The sequence below is a fragment of the Aulonocara sp. 'chitande type north' Nkhata Bay genome, linkage group LG3 (genome assembly GCF_057382095.1).
Source record: "Aulonocara sp. 'chitande type north' Nkhata Bay isolate Kocher_YH1m ecotype deep benthic linkage group LG3, A_spYH_male_GT1.1, whole genome shotgun sequence".
Lineage (NCBI taxonomy): Eukaryota > Metazoa > Chordata > Actinopteri > Cichliformes > Cichlidae > Aulonocara > Aulonocara sp. 'chitande type north' Nkhata Bay.
This window is the reverse complement of record NC_141346.1, coordinates 39,687,963-39,711,011: the sequence shown is the minus strand read 5'-3', so window position 1 is coordinate 39,711,011 and position 23,049 is coordinate 39,687,963. Positions and strand designations below refer to the sequence as shown.

At 41.5% G+C, this 23,049-nt stretch overlaps 1 protein-coding gene and 1 long non-coding RNA gene across 2 annotated transcripts in view; one reads left to right on the top strand and one right to left on the bottom strand.

Annotated features, from left to right (window-relative positions):
- The first annotated feature begins 4,958 nt into the window (after nucleotides 1-4,958).
- On the top strand, nucleotides 4,959-5,460 carry LOC147335640 (uncharacterized). Its single transcript, XR_015128605.1, has 3 exons — nucleotides 4,959-5,183; nucleotides 5,264-5,326; nucleotides 5,427-5,460. It is a non-coding gene; the product is annotated as an uncharacterized LOC147335640 (long non-coding RNA).
- Nucleotides 5,461-7,783: 2,323 nt separating this feature from the next.
- Nucleotides 7,784-23,049, bottom strand: part of LOC147335638 (basement membrane-specific heparan sulfate proteoglycan core protein-like) — a 65,441-nt gene continuing 50,175 nt past the window's right edge. Inside the window, exons 22-24 of the mRNA XM_086286103.1 lie at nucleotides 9,253-9,315; nucleotides 9,110-9,172; nucleotides 7,784-9,011 (exon numbers count right to left, since the gene is read on the bottom strand). Coding sequence (XP_086142229.1) covers nucleotides 9,004-9,011; nucleotides 9,110-9,172; nucleotides 9,253-9,315 — 134 coding nt within the window. The 3' untranslated portion in view covers nucleotides 7,784-9,003. The remainder of the gene's footprint in view (nucleotides 9,012-9,109; nucleotides 9,173-9,252; nucleotides 9,316-23,049) is intronic.

Sequence of the window (23,049 nt, the reverse complement as noted above, 5' to 3'; positions counted from 1 at the left end):
AACTGTATCAAATGCTGCACTGAGATCCAGTAAAACTAAGACTGACATTTTTCCACTGTCTGTATTCAGACATATGTCATTAAACACTTTGGTCAGAGCGGTTTCAGTGCTGTGGTTCTGTCTAAAACCTGACTGGAAGGCATCGTAGCAGTTATTCTGTTTTAAGAAGTAACTGAGCTGTTGAGAAACTGCTTTTTCAATGATCTTACTTAAAAATGGGAGATTTGAGATCGGCCTGTAGTTGTTCATTTGTGTCTTGTCAAGATTGTCCTTTTTCAGTATAGGTTTAATTACAGCAGTTTTTAGTGATTCTGGAAACACACCTGATAATAAAGAAAGTTGACGATCTGTAACAGGTCTGACTCTAAAGTCTTTGAGACCTTTTTGAAAAAACTTGTTGGCAGGACATCTAAACAGCAGGAGGAGGAGTTCAGTTGACCTAAGATGTCATCCAGGTCTTTGCTGTTAATCGGGTGAAACTGTTTCATGGTGTTTAAACAGATTTTGGTGGACACAGTACATATCCTGGATCTGCTGTTGATGTACCAATTGCTTGTCTAATTTTTTGGATTTTTTCTGTGAAGAATTTGGCAAAGTCATTGCAGGCCATGGTCGAATGAAGTTCAGCTGCCACTGACACAGGAGGGTTCGTTAGCCTGTCAACTGTAGAAAATAAGACCCGAGCATTATGGCTGGTTTTAGTAATGATGTCAGAGAAGTAGGACCTCCTTGCACTCCTCAGTTGTAAATTATAATTGTGAAGTTTCTCTTTATAGATGTCATAATGAACCTGGAGGTTTGTTTTTCTCCATCTGCGCTCAGCTTTCCTACACTCTCTTTTTTCATTTTTCACCAGTGTGGAGTTTCTCCATGGAGACTTTTTCCTTCCAGAGATAACCTTCACCTTAATGGGAGCAATAGTGTCCATTACATTTAACATGTTAGCATTGAAGCTATTGACGAGCTCATTGACTGACCCTCTGGACAGGTCAGGTGTTAATGGGAAGACCTGGTTAAAAATTGCACTACTGTGTTCAGTTATACACCGTTTTGTGATCACTGTTGTTGATATATTTATGTGGGCTGAGATTTTACTTTCAAAGAAAACACAGTAATGATCAGACACGCCCACATCAGACACAGTAACCTTTGAAATGCTCAGGCCCTTGGAGATCAGTAGGTCAAGAGTGTGTCCTCTATTATGTGTGGCCTCTGTTACATGCTGAGTCAGCTCAAAGTTGCCCAGAGTGTTACTCAGGTCTTTAGTCCCTTTGTCCTGAGGGTTGTCCACATGGATGTTAAAATCCCCAACAATAATTACACAGTCGAAATCAACACAGATCACAGACAGCAGTTCACTGAGGTCATTAAAAAAGTCTATGCAGTATTTGGGAGGCCTGTAAACATTAAGAAACACAACTTTGGATGGGGCCTTCAGCTGTAAAGCCACATATTCAAAAGACTGAAAACTTCCAGGAGATAGCTGCTTACATTGAAATGATTCATTAAATAAGACAGCAACCCCTCCTCCTCTCCTGCTCGCCCTGACCTCACTGATAAAACTGTAGTTAGGAGGGGTCGTCTCGATGAGAACAGCTCCACTGTTACTTTGGTCCAACCAAGTTTCAGTTAAAAACATAAAATCAAGGCTGTGCTCAGTGATTAAATTATTAATTAAAAATGTTTTCCCAGCTAAAGATCTAACGTTTAATAAAGCCAACTTAAGTGTTTTAGAGGCATTACTTGTCCCCTCGTGTTTGGGAGCAGTCTGTGGCACACAAGGTATGTTTACTATGTTTAAAGATCTTTTAGAGTGCACCTCTCTGTGTTTTGACCAGGCCACATGTCTCCTGTCACCTAAAAGTACAGAGATTTAAAACCTTCTAGTAAACAGGGTCCCAGCTTCTCCTGGGAAAAGTCACCACTGCCATAATCCTCGCAGCCCAGACCCTCCACACATCACACATCAGACTGCGGAGACAGAGCATGAAGGTGGTAAGGAGGAACTAAGGGGGGCGAGGCTGGGCAATGTGACTTCGATTGCTCTGTTGAGGGCGGGGCTCGATGGCGAACCTTTGGCCGCTCTGGTGGGGGGTTTATGGGGGACAAAAAGGGATTGGGCCGGGGGGTAGATCTGAGCCCAGCATTGACCCGCTCCATCATCTCTTCAGTGAATTTCAGGTGTGGGGAGGAGGGAGAAAGGGAGGGGGAGGAGGGTGATGGGGGTGATGGCCTGTCAGGGGTTTGGGGGACTGGGGAAGATCGTGGTCCCTGGTCCTGGTCCTGGTCGTTGGTGTTGTTGAGAGAGTTGGAGGCAAATAGGGACCCCTCTTCTTGCCTCAGATGTCTCTCCTTTCTGAGGCTCTTCCCGGGTGGGGGCAGATGGAGCTCCTCCTCAAGGTTTCTGCTGGGCTTTGTCTGTTCTTGGAGTACTGTTTGTTCCTCTTTATGAGATAACTCCTCGTTTATCTCAGCCTTGGCACCAAGCACAGATGGATGACGTATGGAATAAAACAAGTTGGAGGTGAACAGTTTCACCCCTGACTTGTTAAAATTAAATCCATTTGCTTTAAACAGATGCCTGCGTTCCCAAAAAATATTAAAGTTGTTGATAAAATGCTCCGAGTGGTCAGTACATGCTGATATAAGCCATTTATTCAGTGTAAACAACCTGCTGAATCTCTCGTCTCCTCCTCTGACCGGCGGTACAGGTCCACTGATGAATACAGCTGCATTCAGAGAGTTTACAGTATTTAGTAATCCAGTAAAGTCCCGTTTCAGAACCTCCGACTGTTGTTTGGACACATCGTTTGACCCTGTATGCAGAACAATGTTTGTCACAGTTGGATATTCATCTGCAATTTGAAGAATTCTCTCCTTCAGGTTGTTGACCATATCCTTAGGAAAGCAGAGGACTTTAGTGTTCTTACCGCACATCCTTTGTACATCCTTTACGGCAGAGTCACCCACAATCAGAGTTTCAGGCCTAGCCTTTAGCTTTCCCTGTGGCCTTTTACTTTTCAACAGATTTTCAGACCTTACTTCGCTGCTTTTAGATGGATAGTTGTCCGATATAGATCCAGGGTCCTTTGATAGTGGAGCAAATCTGTTCTGCAGTTTCACATTCAGTTGTTTTGGAGGTTTGTTGCTAACCTTCCTATTCGCGGTTGTCCAGTCCTGTTTCCTCTCGTATACAGGGGTAGAAGAGCTTCTCTGTCTCGTAGGAAGTGAAGGCCAGTCGGTTTCAGAGATTTCAGCTCGCTGTGCTCTGCCCGTGATACCTCCTCCCCCTTCCAGGAGACATGATTTATGTCTTGGTTTTGCACCAAGACAGTCCAAGGGGGGATTATCACTTGAGGATTTATAATAGTGCACAAAGTCTACTTTCTTGGTCATGTTATCTGTGCTCCTTAGCTGTGTACTAGCTTGCTCATCGCCATTGTTTTGAATCAAAGGCAAGGTTGTTTCATTTCCACACAGTCCATTTACCTCCACGTTTACTTCTAAGCGATGAATTTTTGTCTCCAGTACTGCAATCTTCTGCAGGAGGCTGTGGTAGTCATCTGTGGAGAGGGAAGGCATCTTGTTGCTAGTTAGCCTAGCGGTTAGCACATTTCCAGGCTATTGAGGCTGTTCGGTGCCCAGACGCTGTAATCAGGCTTCAGCTGTGTCTAGGCCACAGACACACGGAGCGCTGAGGATAAGGTAACTATAAAAATGTTGCTGTTTCTGTTAAGAACACTTTAGTCCTAATGATCTATAAGTGTCCAGAAGCTATCGCAGGTAAGCTCATACGGAAAAAAGGGAAAAAATCAGCATAAAAATCAATAAAAGAAGAAAAGCATTTAAGGAGCAAAGAGATGAAGTGTCCACACTCGCAAAAGGGGAGGAGTAGAAGAGTAGTAGAAATAACTGTTTTTTCCACTGTATCCACTTTTCTTAAAAGCTTATCAGGTTCAGTGTTGTAGTTAGTAAAAAGTGTATTTATATTAAAAATATAATTTAATGTGAACATTTTTGGCAGAATAAAATTAAAATTTTATAGTATAAAATTCAATTGTGGTTTATTATCTAAAAGTTGGTGTTCCAAGAGAGGGTGCTGTGACACCCTAATCGTTTCATGGCATTTTATCATTTACATTTTTCCACCCAGTTCTTTAAATTGTTCTGATTCAGTCATTTACTTTTATGTTATTGTTCTAAAATGAACTACAGATAAACCAAAGGCAAGACTTGGTGCTGATAGGACAGCTGTTCCAATAGGGGGCAGTGTGACCTTGAATTGCTCTGTGAGCCCATCATCATCATCATCATCATCATCTTCTTCTTCTTCTAGATGGAAATACTACTGGTACAGAAATGAAAAATACTTCCAACCCCTGACAACACAAGATGCAGTTTTTCAATCACATGCAGGGCTCTCGAGTGCGACCAATTTGCGACCAACACAGCAGGTCAGAATGTTTGCAAAGAACAATAAAAACAGCTTCTTCCAAGGTTTGAGTTCAGTCTCTTCATCAGATCGGTTGTCGAAAGTTTAACAGGTTCATCTCACAATCACTTAAGTCAGTTCAGAGGTGACTTTTTCCAAATGTCTCCATCATGGACATATTTAGTTCTGCTAACAGGTTAGTGTGTCAAAAGCTCCATAAATTCTAAACTTGGTATGACTCAGCTCTCAGGTAAGTCTCTGCAGATGCCTGATGTGCCAGAATGGATCTCAGACAAAGAAGACAGACTCGGTAGGTAAGGCTGCTTAGTTTAGCAGGTGAGTACATAAACATCACAAGTCATGTGGTCTTAGTGATGCTACAAACTGAGTAGTTCAACAGTCTGGCAATGAGTACCTGGGAGAGCTGGATTTCAACGCAGCAGTGAGTGCAATGAGTATCAGATGCATCTGAGTTCAGACAGCCAGAGTTTATTAGCCTCCATCCACTCACACACACAAATAAGACACAAGCTGAAGTGTCGCTGCTAACAGTTGATTTTTATTTTTATTTTTTTAAATGTATTGTACTTGTCAGGAGTTTAAATCGACTTCTAAGTCCACATGTCCAACATCTCTGTATCATATACCTGCTGATCAAATGTATCCTGAGCTCTGACTTCTCTTTTAGAGGACAGTCTGATGTATGCTGAGGTCAAACACCCCAAAAATGAAAAAGCCAAGAAGAAAGCAGGTAAACAAAGTCTGCCATCACCTCCAGTGAATGTTGTTCAGCATGTTTATCTGGTCTTAAAATCTTTTTTCCACTCACAGGAAAATCAAGTCCTGCAGCTGATGCAGCAGTTTATTCTGAAGTCACATTAGGAAGCTTTCCTGGTAATTATGCTTCTGTGCAGGATGAGATATTCTTCAAGTTATTAAATGGCGAACATCCTGAAACTTGGACATTTCTGTTCTTTGTGTGTTTGTCTTACAGGTCAGTGAGGAGAGCTGCAGCAGCAAAAAGGAGCATTTTATGAATCCACTGTTGCTCCTCTGCTGCCCAAATATCAGACACACTCAGTTTTTTGTCACTTTTGTTAAGATGATATTAAATAATAATATGACATAGATATAGTATCGGGGGCGTCCTGTGACTTGTACGGCAAGCAGAGACGATGTTTGTAGTCTCTGTGAGGACCACCTTTCTATGAAAACTAAATTAAACTAAAAAAAAGTTGTTTATAAGGTCAAAAATAAGGTCTACTGGTGATTTAAAAAGTAAATAAAATACATTTATCACAAAAAAGAGCTCCACGCTCTGTGATCAAATGTTTGTGCATGTTGGAGGTATTTTCCCTCTTTGTTGTGATCAGTGTTGTTACTCAAAAAAGTAATGAATTACACTTGTTACACTAAAACATTTTGCATTAAAAGTAATGCAAAATGTTACTCTATAAAATAACCTGAAATACACAAGCTAATAATCTCCATTTAACAATACAAACCTGAGGTTACAGTCACACACCAACACAAATCCCTGTCCTAATGAGGACACAAATATAATTTTTCTCTTAGTATTCAGGAATGAACCTTAAAGTCGACAGCACCAAGTAAAGATGAAAACCAGTACAGAGAGACGCGATCTTGATATCTTGATGGTGATTCTCTGTAGAAACATGAACAGGTAGAAACAGACGCTGCAGTCTGACTGCTCCTCTGTTTGTTACCTTTTGAAGTTCGGGTTCTGGCTGCTGGGGTCAGCATTCACTCAGCTTTAACATCACTCTTGGTTCTTGGCTAGGTTAGCATTAGCATGCTGTCTGTGTGCAGATGCTTTGACAGAGCCAAAGTTGTGTTGCCAGCATAGTGCAGTTATTTTCTATTCTGGAAGCATGACAGGTTGTGCTTTACTATCACGCTCTTGTCCATTTATGCAATAAAAATAAGAGTAATGTCCATATTCACACTCTGGAGTGCACTACTATTTTCATCCTTTGCCACAAGGCATGATAAGAGGAATTGTTAGGCAAATAGACAAGCAATTTCAATTTTATTATAATTACTTCAATCCACACACAAATAAGAAGCAATCTGACCACACGTAACATTTATTAAGTTTAGCTTCACAAATCCCATAATTTTGTCTTTCAAAAACCTGTCTGTGCGTACAAGTGCCCGCTTTATTTCAGGATAAAAACAAACAAACAAAACCAAAAGTCAATCATTTGGATATGTCTGATATCACCACACTAGAAGCAGAACATGCGTGAAGGCGCTGCAGGAGACCAGCACTATGAGGACTAAAGACCACAAGATCATCTGTGTAAACAGTGTGGTTCACAAGAGTCCTGCCAGTCATGCAGCCATTGTGTGTGTGTGTGTGTGTGTCTGTTCTGGTGTTCTCATATTTGTGTAGTTTTGGGACAGTGAGGAGGGTTTCCACCTCTGGGTTGCAGAGTGCAGAGCTTCAGTTGATGCTGGATCATTGTAGGACAAACAGTCAGTGTCACTCTGGCTTGTAAGTCAAGACCTTCCTTTTTGTGTTTTTAAAATTACGTACCCGTTTTCTCCTTTATGTCCAGGAATCTTGGGGAGGGGAAAGCTCAGAGACTTTTTTTTAAATAGTTCTGGAAAAGCTGTGGAAGGATGTTTTTTGTATTTGGAGAATCAGACCAGGAGCTGGGGATTACACTGCTGTGGATGTCACTTTTTTAACTGTTTTTATTTTTTTTTCACCATTTTCACTTGTAAAAAATTCCCTGTTTCTGCTAAGAAAGTGCAGCTATTCAGTCCTGCTTCCCTGCTCAGTGGCAAAACCTTAAACTATTGGCTTAAAGTAGTTTGGTCATTCTCCTGACATCAACAAGGCATTTTCACCCAGATACCTGCCACTCACTGGGGATTTTCTCCTTTATGGTCTTTTACTAGTAAACCCAGATAACCCAGACCAGCCTGTCAGCCATGTCACATTCAATCACCTTTCTTCCTGATGCTCAGTTTGAAGATGAATAATATAGCAGACCAGTCACTAATAAAATGAATCAATGAAATGTGGCCAAACCTGAAAATTAGACTTAAAATTGTGTTTATGTGAGTATTTTCTCAAACAAGTCAAAAATAAAGTTTGGTTCCAGAGGAGATCTGTAGAGTTAGACCAGGATCTCTGAGTTTAGGGTTTCAGTACAGTTAAATTCAATATCTTCATAAATTCATAAAAGTTACACAGTACATGTTGGGAAATAATACCAAAACTTACATAGTGTATTTTAAGATGCTACAAAACAACAACAATACTGCATTTTGTTGCCTTTTATTTGTGACATGTGCAATGACAATAATTCTATTCTAGTCTAACAACAAACAAAGTAAAACTCCTGTGCCGTGGTGTTTGAATGTTTGTGTGTCTCTGTGAGTTAGTCATGTGACACAGTGGTGACCTGTCCACGTCTGCTTCTGGATGGAGGGTAATAATATTTTAAAAACAAACAGACAAATAATGCAGAGCTGCACCTCACAGTGTGTACTGACGATGTTTTCGCACCCAGCTGTGTTTTGTTCCTCTAGAAAGCCACATGTGGGACAAGCACAGGACAGCGAGTGATGCTCAACATCATCAAAGGCCATGACTGGATCATCAACTCGCAGAGCTCTGGACACAAATATCCACTGCGACCTAACCAACTTGTTTTAATGATCAGACTTTTCTTTCTTCAATAATTAGTAATTAATAATAGTAGGAATGTGTACATACACGAATTCAAAGTACTTCTAAATGGAGAGCACTGCGCCCTACTGAAAAAAAATAGAAGGTAGTATCAGAATACAGCTCCAATAAAAGCTTTAAAGCAAATCATAAAGCCAAGAAAATCTAATCAAGCCCAAACAATCTTTAATCTTTACTCAGATTAAAATACAAGAGAAAGTGAAGTCAAAGTCAAATGTATTTATATACTATGTTCAAAACAACAGAGCTGATCACTGTGCTCTACATTCAAAATAAATAACTTTTAAAAAACTATGTAAAATTCAGAAAAAGTGAGAACAGCAAACAACATTAAAAAAAAAACATTCACAGCTTCAGATTAAAATACGAGATACATTAAAACTACAATAAAAGTATCTGACATTAAATGAATCATGATGCAGCCAGAGCTTTTTCATGTTTTTATACCAAATAATTATTTTTTACACAATATAGATCTTTACACTCAGACAGTAAAAGTATTTGTGGGTGTTTATACCAGCACTTCCTAATGTAACTCTGCTGACTTTAAGTTGCTGCTATCAGTTACTAAAAATCACAGACTTTTTTCTCAGTGGAACAGGATACATTCAAAGTTTTATACAAAAGCTCAACAATGAATAAAAATATCAGCTAAATATAAAGAGCATGACTCTGAAACAGGAAACATCTCTGTGTGCTTTATGCTAAAACATAGTACCAACTATATATCATATTATTATTCAATATCATCTTCATAAACACTAAAGACTGAGCATGTCTGATATTTGGGCAGCAGAGGAGCAACAGTGGATTCATAAAATGCTCCTTTTTGCTGCTGCAGCTCTCCTCACTGACCTGTAAGACAAACACAAAGAACACAAATGTCCAAGTTTCAGGATGTTCGCCATTTAATAACTTGAAGAATAACTCATCCTGCACAGAAGCATAATTACCAGGAAAGCTTCCTAACGTGACTTCAGAATAAACTGCTGCATCAGCTGCAGGACTTGATTTTCCTGTGAGTGGAAAAAAGATTTTAAGACCAGATAAACATGTTGAACAACATTCACTGGAGGTGATGGCAGACTTTGTTTACCTGCTTTCTTCTTGGCTTTTCCTTTTTTGGGGTGTTTGACCTCAGCATACATCAGACTGTCCTCTAAAAGAGAAGTCAGAGCTCAGGATACATTTGATCAGCAGATATATGACACAGAGCTGTTGCACACATGTGGATTTAAACTCTGCAGATCAAGTCTGATTTGAAAGTCCAAATGAGGAATGAGTAACATGGTACAAAGTCTTCCAACTCTTTTGAGAGACAAAAAAATGATAATTTCACTTCATAAGTCCACAGTGATTGGGCAACTGAAACGTTTGACTGTGAACTCCACAGTGCTTTCTTACGATGTTACTCATCTTTAGCAAACTACATAAAGAACCTCGAACCTTCCCAAACAGCTCCATTTATACTCATCTGCCCGTCTGCATCACTCCCTTCTTTCATCCCTTACTCATATTTTATATGCCCTACATCTATTCCACATACACACACTTTCCATGTTATTGGCACATCTGATACTTTCCTGTATCAAAAAAACAGCGTAAAAAGTGCTCTGCTGTGCCTCCAGTGATAGAGCACACTCAGATTATGTGTTATTTGATGGTCTTTGGTTATGTGATTGGTGGTCTGGTTCAGAAGCTCTGGATGCTGTGATTCAGTAAATCCAGATGAAAAGTGGACTTTTTGCCTCCAAGATTAAGGACTTATGTGAAAGGCAACCCAACAAATTAGTGATGTGTTGGTCGCGAACGAAACGGCTCTTAGAGCCGGGTCTTTGACGTGAACGACGCGAGCCGTGGGTTTTTTTTTCCTTCTTTCTCTCACCCTCTCTCTCGCACTTATTTTCCGCTTCACTCCGTATGCGAGCCTTGTGCTTTGGGCTGGGAAGAGGGGGAAGGGGCGGTAGTTACACGCAAAGTAGCACAGGAACAGAGCGGGAGGGAGAGACAGTGTCCCAATTAAGGGACCGCACGCTTGAAGTACGCATTTTGAGTGCGATTACGTCACCGCCACACGACGACGACTGTCCCAATTCGACGTGTACTTCAAATGCATACTCCAAATGCGCCGTCAATTTCCCCAAATATCAAGCGTGGTCTGGTGCACTACGCGTACGGTGCGTACTATAAGTACGAGAAGTGCGGACAGTTCTCTTCGGCCGCTCCCTTCTGCCGTATTTTGGAGAAGGGTCTGGCTGCAGCCACTGGGGAGCGTTATTCTTGTGGGGTATTTTGCGACAAAATTATCCACACCCACCGCCGCGCTATGAATTGTGGGATATATGGGACCACGAAGCGTTCACCGGACCACACTTGATATTTGGGGAAATCGACGGCGCACTTGGAGTATGCATTTGAAGTACACTTCGAATTGGGACAGCAGTCGTCGCGTGGCGGTGACGTAATCGCACTCAAAATGCGTACTTCAAGCGTGTGGTCTCTTAATTGGGACACAGCCAACGTCACATTAGAAAGGTATAGTAATCATCCACAACTATTATCAGTTGCAGATGATAAAGGATTCAGAAAGTTTATTCATGCAGACCCATATAACAGAGAATGTGCATCTTTTTTTTGTTTTCATATTTTAATTTATATTTAATTGTGTTGTGGTTTGCAGTGTTTTGTGTTGTTTCACTTTAAATTTCTTTAAAACACGTGTCAAAATCAGAGATCATTTTATATAGATGTACTATTATTGTTATGCATGGCCCGGTGATATGAGACGCTAATAATATACAAACTACAGATCCCATAATGCAGCGCTGCAGCCTCCTTGCTGAACGCTAGGCTAACTGGGAACATTCCCGCGTCAATCAAGTCAAACTGCTGTTATTGTGAAGCTAGCCGCTCACAATGGTGCAGAGAAACGTTGATTCTGAAAGCAGAGCCTTTCAGCGCCGGTGGGTGACTGAATATATGTTTACAGACATTGCTGGTAAACCCGTGTGTCTTATTAGTGGAGCTAATGTGGCTGTAATGAAGGAATTTAATTTAAGACGGCACTGCGAGACAAAACGTCAGGATAAGCTGAAAAACCTAAATGCAGAAACTACAGGAAATAGTGATGGGATTTCCGGCTCTTTCGGCTCCGAACCGGCTCTTCAGGTTGTTTTGTTGCTTTAATTAATATATTATTAACAATAATATAAAATTATGCACAAAGGGAATTACTGATGTACAAAAAAAAGTGGTTTTATTTATATATGTTTATATATAAATATATGCGGTGGCCATAGCTGGACTGGCCATCGGGCATACCGGGCATTGCCCGGTGGGCCGCTGGCGATTTTTTGTTTTTATGGGCCGATGGATTTTTTTTTTTTTTTTTTTTTAGGAAGGGTATATATAATGAAAGGTGTTGGATTGGCCAATTGGTCATGATCGACTCTGGGCTGGACCAATTACAGCCGAGGAGGCTGGATGCACCCGCCCCCTTGTTTAACAATCACGTGATTTTCGCGCATTGCATGCCGGGAACTCGTGGCAAAACAATCCAATCAAACAAATCAAATGCAAACATTTGCAGCACCGCAAAACGTTCATTCTCCGGTTCCAATACCTTCTTTTTTTTTTCTTTGCCGCACAAAAAAGGAATGTACAAAACAAAAGGAGAACAATGCCGGTCCGAACAAAGACAGACTCGACGAAAAGACAAAGAAAAGATACGAGGAAAAAATCAAAGGAGTGAAAGAGTGGACAAAAGACGTCAGCGTGCTGCCCAACTTTCACCACGCTCAGATTTATAATTATACGCTTCTTGGAGTGAGTGCACACACTCATGAAGTTTAGTAACTTCAGGTCACTGCAACAAGCCCAGGTACAGTTTACCGACGGATGGGTACAGGACCTTGAAACGCACCGTGTAGAACGAAAGACTATTGTACATATCATAAGTTTACCAGTCTCACAAATCGTCTTCATAAATACACATTCATTAACAGTTTATTAATATAACCTTTGAGCTCAACGGTAATTAATTAGTAGTGGAAATAATTTCTGGTAGTGTAACAGTGTTTATGTGGTATTATTCCACTTGCCACAAATATCAGTGTAATGGGGAAACAGCGCCCCCCCCCCCTCTCGGTGTGGCTGGCTGCAGTAATCGCTGCCAGTCTGCCGTAGCCATACGAGAGGTGAGTTGTATTGTTCCGCACACAATATAGCTAAGTAGTACAGACACATAAAACATGTTTGATTAGCTGACGAGCACCGAGTGTAATAAGTGCTTAGTGGACACATGTCCAACACCAGTTTTATGTACTTTTCATTTGTTTATTAATGTGTGAAACTGTATGCTAAAGCGGAATGCTAATGAGATGTTCTACCGTAGTGTGCTGTGCGGAGTGGTGTGTGGCGAGCCTGTGCACTGATAATACACCGTTGTTTCCATTCAGGTACATCGTTTGTTGTTGCTGTTATTTTATTGTATATTAGAAATTGTAATATTGCTGCAGTAATCGCTGCCAGTCTGCCGTAGCCATATGAGAGTGTGCTGTGCGGAGTGGTGTATGGCGAGCCTGTGCACTGATACAGAGCACCGTTGTTTCCATTCAGGAAATAAAGTGGCAACGATCGATCAGAGACTCCTTGTCTTTTTAAAAACACTACACAACGCAGAGTCGAGGAGTCTGTTTGGGCCGAACTGTTGCAGCGGGATGAAGCAGAAACCTGTTACAGTAGCATTACAGAAATGTAGCAGTGACAATAATATTGTATGTTGTAATCGCAATGGACAATTAGTGATACAAAACAACTGTTTTATCCTGTGAATAAAAGTATATGGTTTTGTCAGTGTACCATGGTTATAACAGAAGCGAAACGCAATATTGTGTCAGGACAATTCACTATTTATGCACAATAAATAAAGGAGCATAGCGCGACAATTTCTGTTCAGCGCCAGACTTGCTTGTAACCTATATCACCAATTATGTTAAGAAAAATGACGTATTAACTACTACAAAACTCTGACCTTTGTGGGAATGCTTGGAGCAGACTAACCTGTGAGCTGGCGTGTTCTGAGATGTTATATTTGGTATATCCAGACCATCCGTCGGCTCTTACTTCGGAAACATGGCTTAAAAAATTTCACTTCAACTACGTAATCCGATAAAAAAAAAAAAACGATCTCTTTACCCGTCGGCTTCCCGTGGCTGTCATGCGACCGGTTATTGCAGTTAATAATACAACAGCTTCTTGCCATTTTTTGGGTTTCTTTTTATCGCTGTGTAACTGAGTTCAATTGAAAGCCTGCGTGCGCTAGTACCTCTTGCCACAAGTTCCCAGAATCCTTTGCGGTTTTATCCCTGAATGACGTCACATTTTCAATCTTTATCCTGGTGGGCCGGTCTCTAGTCAAAATGCCCGGGCCGATTTTTTGTCCCAGTCCAGCCTTGGCGGTGGCCCCTAGAGACAAAGCACGTACAAACTCCAAAACACATTTCTAGCATGAACTGAACTTCCAAAACAGAGCTATCTAGATCACTTAAATTACACAATTGAAAGCATATGTGTATTGTTTATGTATTTATACACAAGCATTCATATATAGTCAAATAATTTAAAAAAAATGTTCATTTACACGTTATTACCACACACTTCTGTGCTTCTGAGTTTTAACGTGTTTTGGAGTTTGTACGTGTTTTTGAGTTTGTACGTGCTTTGTCTGTAGGGGCCACCATAAATATACTTTTATTTATTCACTCCACATAAAATGTAATAAATAAATCATATAATACAAAAATCAACTATTCACATTTCAACTTTTAACTATTTAAATTTTCAGCTTTTTCCTTTTACAAATTTAAAGTGAAACAACACAAAACACTGCAAAACACAACACAATTAAATATAAATTATAATATGAAAACAAAAAGAACATGCATATTCTCTGTCATATGGGCCTGCATGAATAAACTTTCTGAATCCTTTATCATCTGCAACTGAAAATAGTTGTGGATGGTTACTATACCTTTCTAATGTGACGTTGTTGTCCCTGGCTCTCTTTCTCTCTCTCTCCCTCCCGCTCTGTTCCTGTGCTACTGAGTGTAACTACCGCCCCTCCCCCCAGCTTAAAGCACAAGGCTCGCATGCTGAGTGAAGTGGAAAAAAGTGCGAGAGAGAGGGTGAGAGAAAGAAAAAAAAAACCCACGGCTCGCGATAAGGAGCCGGCTTGCGTCGTTCACGTCAAAGATCCGGCTCTAAGAGCCATTTCGTTCGCGACCGACCCATCACTAACAGAAAGTAGAAGAGCTAAAGAAGAATCTGACATTTCAGCAGACTTTTTTCACCAGAGCAAAAATCAAAGTGAAGCTGTTGTGAAAGCAAGTTTTATTGTAGAAGAGGAGATAGCCAAATCAGCCCGGTACCACTCTGAAGAGCTGCATGATGAAGGTGTGCGACGTCTTGTGTCCAGACAAAACGCAGATTTTGACAAATGTGAGCCTGAGGAGAAATACGATTGCTGATCGGGTTTGTGACATGGCCACTGATTTAAGAACACAGTTGTGTGAAAGAAGCAAAAACTTTATTGCATCTTGCTGTGGATGAAAGTACAGACATGATTGTCGTGGTTTTAGGCAAGGATTCAAGCGACACCTTGTAGAGCACTCAAACTCTGACCTTTATTATCTACTTCCTGCTTCAGAACCCCCCTTTCACAATAAAACAGGTTATACTCAAACAGATTACACCACATCCTCCTTTCGCTGAAAACATCAAACTTACAAGAACATTTACTGCATATATGAAAACTGTACTCTTTTTTTTTCTTAGAACCTTTCATAGAAACTTTTCTTTCTCTTCAACCTTTTTTCCTTTACTTTTAAACCCATGTCTTTTTTTTTTTGTTTCGTTTATTTTCACAAGTCCAGTCTTTGTGGTTTTTTGACAACCCTGCCAGCCCTAGTTCTGACAGGACCTGGGTCTTCTGTCTTAGGAGTCAGAGTTGTAGCCGCCGATAGGTTTGAAGCAGGCAGGGTGTTCTCTGTTGGACTGACAGGCGTAATTGGGGTTTGTAACTTTGGTGTGGCATCTGGCAATGGCTGGAGGTGATGCCTATTTCTCCTGATGGCTCCTGAAGGGGTCTCGACAATGTATGAGCGGGGTGTGGAGTGAGAGGAGATGACAGTCCCTTCACGCCTAGTGTCTGTAATCCACACTGGTTGTCCCGGTGAGAGTGGAGGAAGTTCTGTCACACGATGTCTCCTGTTGTACGCAACACTGTCCTTCATCACTCTCTCTCTCGCTTTTGTCAACACTGTAGCCTTGTTGGGCAGGCTGGGATTGAGCAAAGAAGGAAGCTGGGGAACTGACGTGCGCAGGCTTCGTCCCATTAGTAGTTGCACAGGGCTATATCCATTAGCCAATGGGGTTGCTCTGTAAGCTAGAAGTGCAAGATATGGGTCTTTTGCTTTCTTTAGCAGACTTTTCACAGTTTGGACATGACGCTCAGCCTCACCATTGCTTTGTGCAAATCTTGGACTGCTTTTTACATGCCTGAACCCATAAGCTGCTGCAAAGTCTTTGAACTGTTGACTTGAAAACTGAGGTCCATTGACACTGTAGAGAAACTCTGGAATCCCATGTCTGGAAAAGATTGATTTTAGATGCACTATAACATCCTCCGATCTTGTGGGAGTACATTTGGCTATTTCCACAAATTTAGAGTAGTAGTCCACCAGAAGCACATAGTTGCTGTTGTTAAACGTAAAAAGGTCTGCTCCAACTTTTTGCCATGGTCTCTCAGGGAGTTGGCTTGGCATTAAAGGTTGCACTGGGTTGGTACGCTCTTTGATGCATATGGTGCAGTTTTTCACAAGTTCATTTATTTGCCCACTCAGACCAGGCCACCATACTGTCTTCCTGGCTCTCTCTCTGCATCTAGACATTCCCTGATGTCCCTCGTGTAGGGCAATGAGGACAGAGTGGCGCATAGCAGTAGGGATCACTAGTCTGGTGCCTTTCAGTGGCAGATCGTCGTGTACCGTTAAGGTGTCTCTGTGTGGCCAATATGCTTTAATTGGTCCTGTGAGATTGCTGTATTCTGGCCAGCTGCTCTGACAAAAAGCCATGACATCTGAGCACATGCTGTCGGTTTTAAGCTGTTCCTTTAACTGTGTGATGTATGTCGAGGTAGCAGGCATGCATTTGACTATTTCATCCACATATATATTTGTGTCATCCAGTAGTTCAGCTGTAGCCTTAGAATCAGGGTCTTGGTTAACGGGTGCACGTGACAGTGCATCTGCTGTGAGGAGTGCTTTGCCTGGAGTGTGTGAGATGGTGTAACTGTACCTCATGAGCCTTAGGCAGAACCGTTGGATTCTGGGTGGAAGCTCAGTTAGAGCTTGCTGTCCTAGCAGGCTGACGAGTGGTTTGTGGTCAGTCTCTAAGGAGAAGTGTCTCCCGATGAGAAAATCTTTGAATCTTTCACAACCCCATGTTAGTCCAAGCGCCTCCTCCTCCACCTGTGCATACCTCTGTTCTGTTTCCGTTAAAGAACGAGACGCATATGCAACAGTTCTCCATTGCTCTCCCTCTTTTTGAAATAGGACTGCTCCCAGTCCATAGGAGGAAGCATCTGCAGACAGTTTTAACTCTTTGTTTGGGTCATAGAGTGCAAGAATGGGAGTTGACGTCAGATCGCCTTTTAGCTGATTGAATGCTTTTTGCTGTGCGCAGCTCCAAACCCACTGATTTTTCTTCGAGAGCAGGTCTCTTAGGGGCTTGTCTCTTTCGGCCAGTCCTGGGATGAATTTGCCTAATTGGTTAACCATCCCGAGAAAGCTGCGCACGTCACTGACGTTTGATGGCTCTTTCATTGCTGTGATCGCTCCAATTTTGTCTGGGTCTGGCTGTACTCCCTCCACAGACAAAACGTGTCCGAGGAACTTCACTTCCTGTTTGCTCAGGTCACATTTCTCCAGGTTTAGTGTGACACCAGCCTCTTGGAGTTTATTGAGCACTGTGTGCAGCCTGGCGTTGTGCTCCTGCTGATCCTGTCCCCAAATGAGGATGTCATCCATGTGACAAACCACACCTGGCAGCCCATTAAGCATCACTGACATTCTACGCTGAAAATGTTCTGGGGCTGACGCTATTCCGAAGGGAAGTCTGTTAAAGTGGAAGCGCCCAAAGGGTGTAATGAATGTTGTGTAGTGTGCTGACTCTGGTGACAATGGAACCTGCCAGAAGCCTCTTTTTGCGTCTAACTTACTGAAGACTTTTGCTCCCGCCAGGGATCCAAGTGTCTGTTCAACCGAAGGCAGGATGTACTTTTCTCTGCACACTGCTTCATTGAGGTGAGTGAGGTCAACACAAATACGCACATAGTCGTTTTTTGTTGGCACTGGGACTATACCTGCACACCATTCTGTTGGTTCTTCAACTCTTCTGATTACTCCCATGGACTCCATTCTTTCCAGTTCCCGTTTCACCTTTCCTAACAAAGGGACGGGGACCCGTCTTGGTGTGGCGAGGGAAAAAGGCACATCATTGGGTTTCAACTTAATCGTATAAGGTTGTTGCATTAAACCTAATCCCTGACACAGCTTTGGGTAGTTCTCATTCAACACATTCAAGTCAATACTGTCAGCTCTACACACAAGGTTCAGCTTGACACTTGCTGGCCTGCTTAACAGTGCTATGTGCAAATCTTTGATAATGTACACATGTTCCTGTATTTCCTGTTCGCCTTTGCAAATTGTTTCTCTGCTCATACCCAACACATCAAGTGGAGTACCACCTGGACCAAACAATGGTCTATCTGGTTTACATAACTCTGTCTCATTTTGGTTTATGCAATAATACATCTGGGCTGGGATAACAGAGACGTCAGCTCCTGTGTCTATCTTAAATCTAACTTCGTGGTTTCTGATAGTAAGGTCTGCATACCAAGGATCTGAACCTGCGTCTACAGAACCAAGGAACACGGGTGTATCATCACTTTTCTCTGTTTCTATCACATGCACAGATTTAACAGATTTACACACTTTACTGAAGTGTCCTCTTTTACCACATGAGTGACATGTTGCATCTTTTGCTGGGCATTGTCCTTTACCATGCGCAGGGGTTTTCCCACACCTGTAGCATGATCTCCCATTTGGTGTTTTGTCCTTTGTTGTGCATTTACGTTCCCTTCGGGGTTTGAATGTTGAGTGCTTTTGTTCTCTGTGCTTCGCTGTCACAGCATCTATTTCCATCTTATTTTCCCCTCTGATGTCTGTCTGTTGTTTTTTGATGACTTCAGACTGCCGGGCCTGATTAACCGCTTTCTCCAACGTCAAATCTTTCTCCATTTGAAGTCTCTCCGCTAAGCTGATGTCCCTCAGACCCACGACGAGGCGATCTCTTATTAACTCATCGTGCAGTGCACCATAACTGCAGTTTACAGCTAAAGCATAAAGTGCGGTGACAAACGAGTCAACAGTCTCATTAGCTTGCTGTGTTCTTTGATTAAAGCGGGCTCTCTCATAGATAATGTTTTTCCTGGGAACAAAGTACGTATCCAAAGTGTCTCTTACTGCTTGGTACTGCTGCCTTTGTATGTCCGATAAAGCTTGCCCTCGGAGGATATCATCTGCTTCACCCCCCATGCAGTAGATGAGTGTGTTTACCTGGTTAGCCTCTGAGCTAAGGTGCAGGTTGCTTGTAAGTCGAAATCTTTCAAACCTCCTTATCCACTTTTCCCATTGCTGTGGCTTTGAGAAATCAAACAGCTCGAGAGGCTGGATGGTGAATGTGGCATTCGGGGGTAAGTTGGCGTTAGCATTATAGCCGCCGTTAGCTTGCTGGTGGGGCCGTGACATGCGAGGCTGTGTAGCTGTTGCGCTAGCTCCTGCTTCTTCGTCCGACATCTTATCGTCTGGAGAAAAACTCTTTACCGCTCCCAAAGCCGCTTGCTGTCACTCCCCGATGACAAGGCTCTTACTGCAATCCCACTTCTGACATGATTGTCGTGGTTTTAGGCAAGGATTCAAGCGACACCTTGTAGAGCACTCAAACTCCGACCTTTATTATTCTACTTCCTGTTTCAGAACCCCCCTTTCACAATAAAACAGGTTATACTTAAACAGATTACACCACAATGATGGACATTGCACAGCTGACCATCTTCATCCGTGGAGAGGAAATATTGAACATTAAATCGATGCACGGGACAACGACAGGAAAAGACATTTTTTAAAACGTATGTCAAAGTGTAACCGACATGAAACTGCCCTGGGACAAACTTGTTGGACTTACAACAGATGGAACGCAGGTGTTGTGCGGTGAAAAAAGCGGACTAGTCAGCAGGATGCGAGTAAAGATGCAGGAGGAGAACTGTACTGGTGAGTTAACAGCATATCACTGCATCACACACCAGGAAAGGCTGTGTGGTAAAGTCCTAAAAATGGAGCATGTAATGATCACCGTAACGCAGACCGTACATTTTATCTGAGCTAAAAGTTTAAATCGCCCTCAATTTCAGTCTTTTACGTGTGAAATAGATTCAGAGTTTGCCGAGATTTCTCATCATACAGAGGTCTGTTGGCTGAGTTGGGATAAAAATTCTCAATAGAGTTTTTGAGCTCAGCAAGGAAATCTGTCAGTTCATGGATATGGCATGTATGATGCGGTGAAGGCATTTCAAGTGAAGCTGTCACAAATGCACCAGTGCAACCTGCCTCACTTTCCCTGTTGCCAAGTAATGTTGAACCAAGTCAGCGGACTTTGCTGAACTGCACCTGTGCAGATTCAGATGGAGCTGCAGAGTAATGATACACTCAAGGGAAAGTACGACACTGAATGGCCCGCACAGTTTACTAGTTCCATTCCTGAAGCAGTGCCCAGCTCCGTCTACATGCGGCTCCAACCTTGTGTATGCTTTTATTTATTTTTTCTGGGGTTTCATATTTCTAACTTGCATAATTTTGACAGGATATACTTTTATGAAGAGCAAAATATTTAAATTTAAAGTTTATTATTTTTAAGTTTATTTAATTTGGAATAATATTCCTGTCTGTTTTTATTCATATTTATGTTTAAAAACATTGTTTTAGTATATTCAATAAATGTTTATCTTGTTTGGCCCGCAACCTAAAGTGTGCCTTGAGTTTTGGCCCCCTGTGCAATTGAGTTTGACACCCCTGCTTTAAAAGGAAAAAGCTGAAAATTTAAATAGTTAAAAGTTGAAATGTGAATAGTTGATTTTTGTATTATATGATTTATTTATTACATTTTCTGTGGAGTGAATAAATAAAAGTATATTTACGGTGGCCCCTACAGACAAAGCAGCACGTATAAACTTCAAAACATGTACAAAAGACAACAGAAGTGCTCCAGGATGCTAGGCGCAGTGTTGAGCTTTTGTTACCTAGTGGCTACACAAGCACACAAACACTGAATGAGACTGTTGTGTCCGTTAGTAATGTGCGCTACCACTGATTTTCTTTCCGATCCGATACCAAGTAATATTCAGGGTGGTATCGACGATACTAATCCGATACCGATACTCTGTACAAAAACTTATTTTATTTATTGTATCTCAAATTATAGCGTCATAATGATTACAGGACATCAGATTACTTGTTCTTATCACTTAATAGTGCAGAGTTCATCATATAGAAATAAAAAAACTGAAGTTGTGAGTAGAGATGGACCGATCCGATATTACGTATCGGTATCGGTCCGATACTGACCTAAATTACTGGATCGGATATCGGAGAAAAATAAAAAATGTAATCCGATCCATTAAATATCACGAAAGCACCTCACAAAACTTGCAACACGCCGTAACTCACCTCAGAACGTTAGCACGTCGGAGCAGTATGCATCACGTGATAGAGCGGCTGTGGCATGCGGGACCTGTCGGTGGTCTGGATAGCATGTGGAGCTTCGCTAGCAACCCGGCATTTCATCTCCGACCAAGTTATCCCCGAGAGAAGTAAAGCAAGTGTGTAAGTCCATCTCTGAATGTTTGTAAACCATTCCTGCGTTAAGCTTACCAAACGATATATGGAGCGACTGCCTCTTCTGGCTGCTACTTCAATCATGAAACTGCTTAATGATCAGCTGATCGGCTTTTCTGTCGCGAGTCCGTCTCTCTGGTTTGTTTTTGGCCCACTTTGCACCAGAAAGAGGAAACCAGCGGCTGAACAACAGCAGCACGTTTAAGCTTGATCAGCTGTTGTTAGAATTTATTTAATATTACTTTCTACTCGAGGATCTTTTTCTACGTAGCTGACGGCTGGTAACTGTGCAGGGGCGGATCTAGCAAAGTTTAGCCAGGGGGGCCGATAGGGCATTAACAGGGAAAAGGGGGCACAAAGACATACTTTTCTTTCTTATTCTCATTTAAAATGTCTAGCTTTTAATAAATAATTATCCGAATCTTACACCCAAAGTTTTAATTTGATGTAAAATGAATAGAAGTCAATTACTGTATATAGTGACTATTAAGTCTAATATATATACCCTAGTAAGCTATAGTACTTTTTCCTTTGGGAAGGTACCATCTGTGCAGTCTGCAATTTTGTTGAAGAAAGATGTTGAATCTATTTAATATTTCTTGAAAAATAATTGATTTCTGTGCATTTTTTTTTTCACACTGCATCAAATTAAGGTTGATTACGTCGATTAAGCATCATGAGGTGGCGCGTGAGGGGTGGTTCCTTATTTTTTATTTATTTATTTTTGTTGTTGCTGGGAGTTGGAACCCTATTAGTTAGGTTGCTTAATATTTACGCTAAGTACTCTTTAAAATACCAGAATAGGGAGGATGGTGTAGGTTTAAGTTTATTAGATTGATCAGTATTGCTGAACTATGAAATATTTTTTTTTTGCATATAGGTATAACAGAATAGCTTTAGTGTAGTTGTTTTAAACTTGAGTATGAACTTATACAAAATGCAGCAAGATATTTAAAAAAAACAGTTTTGTTGATTAAAAAACACTATATCGGATTCATATCGGTATCGGCAGATATCCAAATTTATGATATCGGTATCGGTATCGGACATAAAAAAGTGGTATCGTGCCATCTCTAGTTGTGAGCTATTTGAACACCTTGCCTGCCTGCAGCACTAAAGGACTCCATGAGAGACGTCTGTCTCGCCCTAGCAGCACCTGTCCCTGTCCTCCTCTTCAGTTCGCCTCAACATACGCTCGTCATATTCTGTGATATGATTTACTCTGAGGTGTTTGACAAGGTTAGTGATGTTGCCACAACCATACATGCCAACCCTCCTGATTTTTCCGGGAGAATCCCAAATTTCAGTGTCCCTCCCGAAAATCTCCCGGAGCCACCATTCTCCCGAATTTCTCCCGGTTTTCCACCTCGACAACAAAATTAAAAAACCATATCGCAGAATTCAAAGCGTGGCCCAGCCAATTCCAGTTTCCAACAATGGCGGCAGCGACTTCGTTTTAATATCACTCTTACTTCTCTTTCTGGGTTGCAAAAAAACTTTTAAGATATTTTCAGGTGAGAATGTAGCTATGTAAACTTCAAATATCTGAGCCAACCGACACATCATTTTCAAACCCCCGCGGTCTTTCACTACTCGGGTTAAACATGATTTATAAGTCACTTTGATAACTTAAAAATGTTATTGTTTGGCTTTTTCAGTGTTTTATTTGTTGGTGAGTAAATCGGTTTGGCTGAGATTAAAGTTATTAGATTAGATTTATTAATCCCTCGGGAGGGTTCCTCCGTGGTTTTCACACAGCTGAATAAACATCAAACAGAAGACTAATTAAACAAAGTGTGAGACGGTCCAGAATTTACGCCATCGCCCGGTTATATTTTAGATAGCAAGGAGCAGACGCCAGAGTTTCACTCCACCGAGGGAGC